Here is a 5,087-nt window from a genome sequence, read left to right on the forward strand (position 1 = left end):
GAAATACGAGATATTTCGTATTCAATGTTCTTCCTTTTGGCATTTCAACTGCAGGTTACATATTTACAAAAGTACTTAGAGAAGTAGTTAAGCATTTGCGATCAGAAGGCAAAAGGATAATAATGTTTCTTGACGACGGTTTGGGTGGAGATAGTAATTTTGAAAAATGCATTGAGAGCAGTCAAAAGGTTAAAAATAAACTAGAACAATTGGGATTTTTGATTGCACATGAGAAGTGTTTTTGGTTACCAAGCCAGAAATTGAAATGGCTAGGGTATACGTGGGATACAAATATAGGTAAAATATTTGTTAATGAAGATAGAGTTATGAAAACTGAGAAAAAGATTAGATCTTTAATAGAAGAAACAAACGAAGGGTAGAACTTTTTGGATCTAGATTTATAGCTAGCATTGTAGGTCAGTTGATATCTATGCAGATAGTCATCGGTGACTTAGTCAGATTGAACAGTAGATACCTTTATGATTGTATCATGAGTAGAGCAAGTTGGGATGCACCAGTCAAGATTTGTACAAAAGCAATTAATGAAATACATTTTTGGTCTATTTCATTGCAAAAGCTCAATAATGCTGGAGTCGACATTCGTAAAGTCGATAAGCATGCTATTGTTGATATAGAAATGTTTTGTGACGCCTCAGATGTAGGCTTTGTTGGTATTTTAACCACAGATTTGAATGCAAAACTTTTTTGCAAGGAAATGTCTGGTAACTGGACAGAACGAGAAAGGAACGAGAGTTCCACATGGCGCGAATTAGAATGCGTCAATAGGTTTGTACAAACTTTTGATAGTACATTTAGTGACAAAACCGTCAAAATTAATACAGACAATCAAAACGTACCTCACATACTGAGAGTAGGAAGTAGAAAACAAAAATTACAAGATATAGCTATTGACATTAAACAAACTTGTGTAAGTAGCAATATAAACATAATTACACAATGGGTTCCAAGAGAGAAAAACACACATGCAGACACGCTCAGTAGACACACTGATCACGATGATTTGGCTATTCATTCTGATATATTTGATGAAATTAATAGCCTATGGGGTCCATATACAATACACAGATTCGCCACACACTATAATACACAGTGTGAACGATTTAACTCTAAAATATGGTATCCCGGTACGGAAGCAGTTGATGCATTTAGTCAAAACTGGAACACAGAAACAAATTGGTTAGTTCCACCACCATCACTAATATCCATGGTCATACGCAAAGTAGAAAACGACAGAGCCAACAGCACGCTTGTTATACCAAAATGGAAATCAGCTCCATTCTGGCCGTTGCTATTCACATCTAATGATCTCACCAAATGTATTAAAGGTACAAAGTTTTTACCAAAAGAGCACTCAGTCGTTAAAGGTAGTGGTAAAAATGGCGTATTTGGTGAACGAATTCTGAGATTTCATATGTTAGCAATCAAACTAGAATTTTAATGTAATCAATATTATTTGCAGGTTTAAGATTGGAACAAAATGTCCAGGCCGCCATAGACAACAGTGGTGTATCCCCGGACAACAAACTTAGGAATTTAGCCAACAAGATGTCAGCCTTTATTGTGGAATCCAAAGCCGAGAATACCAGTAAAAAGTACTTTTATGGTTTTAAACGATGGAAAACATTTATAAATGAACACAAAATGTCAGAATTACCTGCTAACCCAGTTCATGTTGCACTTTATTTGACATATCTTATTGACAAACATTGTTCTCCCAGTGTTATAGATTCCGCTGTATATTCTTTTAAATGGGCCCATGAGCTTAATGGTTTCAATGATCCTACTAACAATTCATATGTTAAATCACTGACTGAATCTGCAAAACGTTTGAACGGTAGACCAGTAGTCAAAAAGGATCCAATTAACAATACTATCCTTATTGATTTATGTTCATTGTACGAAAGATCAGAAGATTTATTGATCGTTCGCGATTTGACCATGATTTTGATAGGTTATTCAGGGTTTTTGCGTTACGATGAGCTTAGCTCTTTAAGATGTAAAGATATCACAGTTTTCGATGACTATTTAGAGATTCAGATTTTACGTAGTAAAACTGATCAATACCGACAGGGTAATAAAATTTTGATTTCAAAAGGTAGCACTTTAGCTTGTCCATTCAATATTTACAATAGATATATTCAGTTAGCTAATTTAGATGAGAAATCTGATTTATTTGTTTTTAGACCTATATTTAGATCTAGGGGTATAGCTAAATTGATACATAAGAATAAGAAGATGAGTTATACATCAGCTAAAGAAAATATTGTAAAAAGGATAAAAATTGTCGCACCTAATCTTAATCTAGGTTTACATTCTCTTCGTGCAGGCGGTGCTACCACTGCTGCCCAGTCTGATGTGAACGAAAGGTGCATTAAGAGACACGGGAGGTGGAAGTCCGACACAAGTAAGGACGGGTACATAGATGATACATTTGAAAAGAGAATGTCAGTTTCACAAATATTTGGGTTGTAAACTGTACTTACCCGCCCTTTCTTTGTGGTTCTAGTATTGCTGGGCTATCGGCTATATATAGTATTTAGTATTTATTGAGATGCCTAGAAATAGTTATTAGTAAAGTTGATACTTATAATTTCCAACGGTTCGATAGTATAGTGGGAAATTACTGTAATAACGGTACTAGTGAATACTATTGATACGGGTACTTCGTATGTACACGTATATATACATATCACGTGATATTTAGCGGGAATATTTTCCCTTGTTGGTCACTTCTAGCCAAGCATCAGACTTGACAACAGTGAAATAAAGTTCATTTTCAATTGTATTGTTATTCTAATTTGTATTTAGTAGGAATTAGATATTTTACTAAAGAGTAACTTAAATTATTACTTATTACATATAGATAGTATATTTACTTTATATACAGTCCAAGTATAACTCTCGAGACGGTCTTCCGAGCATTTGGGTTTGGACACAGGTTTCCCACATTTTCCACTTTATTTAAAATGTAGTCTTTTGACTGCAGTTTAAATGGAGTTTGACCGAGGTGACTCGTTTTTGTTGGTTTTTCCTGGCCGGCGGGATCGTTGATGACAGAGCAAAATATTTTTGAACACAATTTACTAATTATTCTATTGAACTCTTTAATGAAAGTGAATTTATTGTGCATTGATACTTATGCTTTATGTATATTGTGTTTATCAATTATATTTAAATTAATAAAATATGAGTTCCACCAGTATTGCTGGGCTATCGGCTATATATAGTATTTAGTATTTATTGAGATGCATAGAAATAGTTATTAGTAAAGTTGATACGATATGATACTGTAAACCAACTATTTTCGCGGATACTTTATTTCGCGTTTAGCCATTACCAGTAGACTTCGCGGCGATTTATATTCTCGATTTTCTAATAATCGTCATCTTTTTCATTACCGGAAGACATTAATTTAAAATTTTTGCGACTACTTATATTCGCGTTAATTTCCTAATCGCAAAATCAAATCAGTCGCAAGAATTATGTGGTTCACAGTAACTTACATTGTTTTCGGTGTTCAATATAAGATAATTGATTTTTTCCTAGCGAAATAATTTTCGTATATTTTTTTCTGTTTATAAGTAGAGTTTGATGGTACTCAGACGATTCCGTAGAAAAATTACCACATACTTGCTAAAATTACCTTGACTTAATTACAAGATATGAAATTGACTTCAGAATACTCGGGATTTCTCATCAAAATTCGATTGAAAGGCTATATGTGAAACTGTCATTATACGAGTTATTGATTTTAAGAGTACCCTTCCTACACAGGCGATGTCTACCTGTCTTAAACATGTTAAAAGCAGGACTGAAAATTTGTTCCGCAACTGCAAGAACATAAGTATATGTTATGCTCATGTTTTGACGAATACATACCACAACAGTCTGTTCTATAAAATATATTTATATTTCTAATATCATACTCCTCTCCCAGGTCAACCGCCCACCAATAACTTGCTTTCTTGATACCTAAATGGGCACATAATTGTCCACCAACTTCCAATTGCAAGTGATTTTGACTTCTGTTTCCATCGTTGGCGAGATAAGAATATCCCTCCTCATAAATTGAACTCTGCTTTGTGTCTTTATTTAGAGCAACATTGTCCAGTAGAGCTTTTAAAAATAAGGAAAAAAGAAAAACAGCTATTTTATTTGTAAATAATAATTCGTTTTTATTTGTTTCGTACTCTTAATGGTATTTAATTCGACTTCCTGAACTAGAAATGGACTCCATGAGCACACATTTAACACATCGCTTATGGTTTACATGTTTTTTTTTATCATTGACATGGTAGATATTTATTTATGTTCCTTCGGTATTTTATTATGAATGAAGTTTGTAGACAGAAAATATACATCCTTTGTGTAACAGATAGAATGAGATGAATGAGATGAAATTGCACGTGAGGAAGACGCTAAGGAACATTATTTTTTTTACCGTTTTTTTGTAAAGTGTGTACACAAAATATCTTCTAACATGGTTCAAATAATTCAGATAGTCTGAATATACAATTTTAATGTAAAATAATAAGTTTTGCGTTCGCTCCTTTTTTTTACATGTTATATATAAGTTTTAACGGGCAATTCAAAACGTTATTGACGAATGAGACCAATTCCTTATTTTAATCATGATGCTCTAAAATAATATTAATAATAATAATAAAAAAAAACAACACAAAAGTTGTGTAACATATCCATTGAATTTACAACATAGTATTTATAAATCTTTTTCTTTTTTTCTGCTTATTTGTATCTTTAAATGAAGTAACATAAGTTGGTGTGTATAACATTTAATATTAATTTTTAAAATAAATATAAGAGAGTCAGGATTGAGTTAAAAAGAAAGAAGAATGGGCGAAAATGCAGAATAAGACAACATGGAGAAAATATAGTATAAAATATAAGACAAAGATATATGAAATACATGATTGAGAAAAAAACAACAACCCAAGAATATAGAAAAATGCAGATTCCCCTTCTTGATCCTCATTCCTATCGAAGGTCGGTGGTCTTCTCCGGCACTCCGGCTTCCTCCACCAATAAAAACTGGCCGACACGAAATA

The 5,087-nt window shown here is 33.0% G+C and overlaps 1 protein-coding gene across 1 annotated transcript; it reads left to right on the forward strand.

Moving 5' to 3' along the window:
- Positions 1–490: 490 nt before the first annotated feature.
- On the forward strand, positions 491–2,493 carry LOC127718788 (uncharacterized). Its single transcript, XM_052224838.1, has 2 exons — positions 491–1,346; positions 1,481–2,493. Exons 1-2 carry the CDS (start codon positions 491–493, stop codon positions 2,491–2,493), a joined length of 1,869 nt encoding a protein of 622 aa, XP_052080798.1.
- The last annotated feature ends 2,594 nt before the right edge of the window (positions 2,494–5,087 follow it).

The sequence above is a fragment of the Mytilus californianus genome, unplaced genomic scaffold (genome assembly GCF_021869535.1).
Source record: "Mytilus californianus isolate M0D057914Y unplaced genomic scaffold, xbMytCali1.0.p SCAF_10, whole genome shotgun sequence".
NCBI lineage: Eukaryota > Metazoa > Mollusca > Bivalvia > Mytilida > Mytilidae > Mytilus > Mytilus californianus.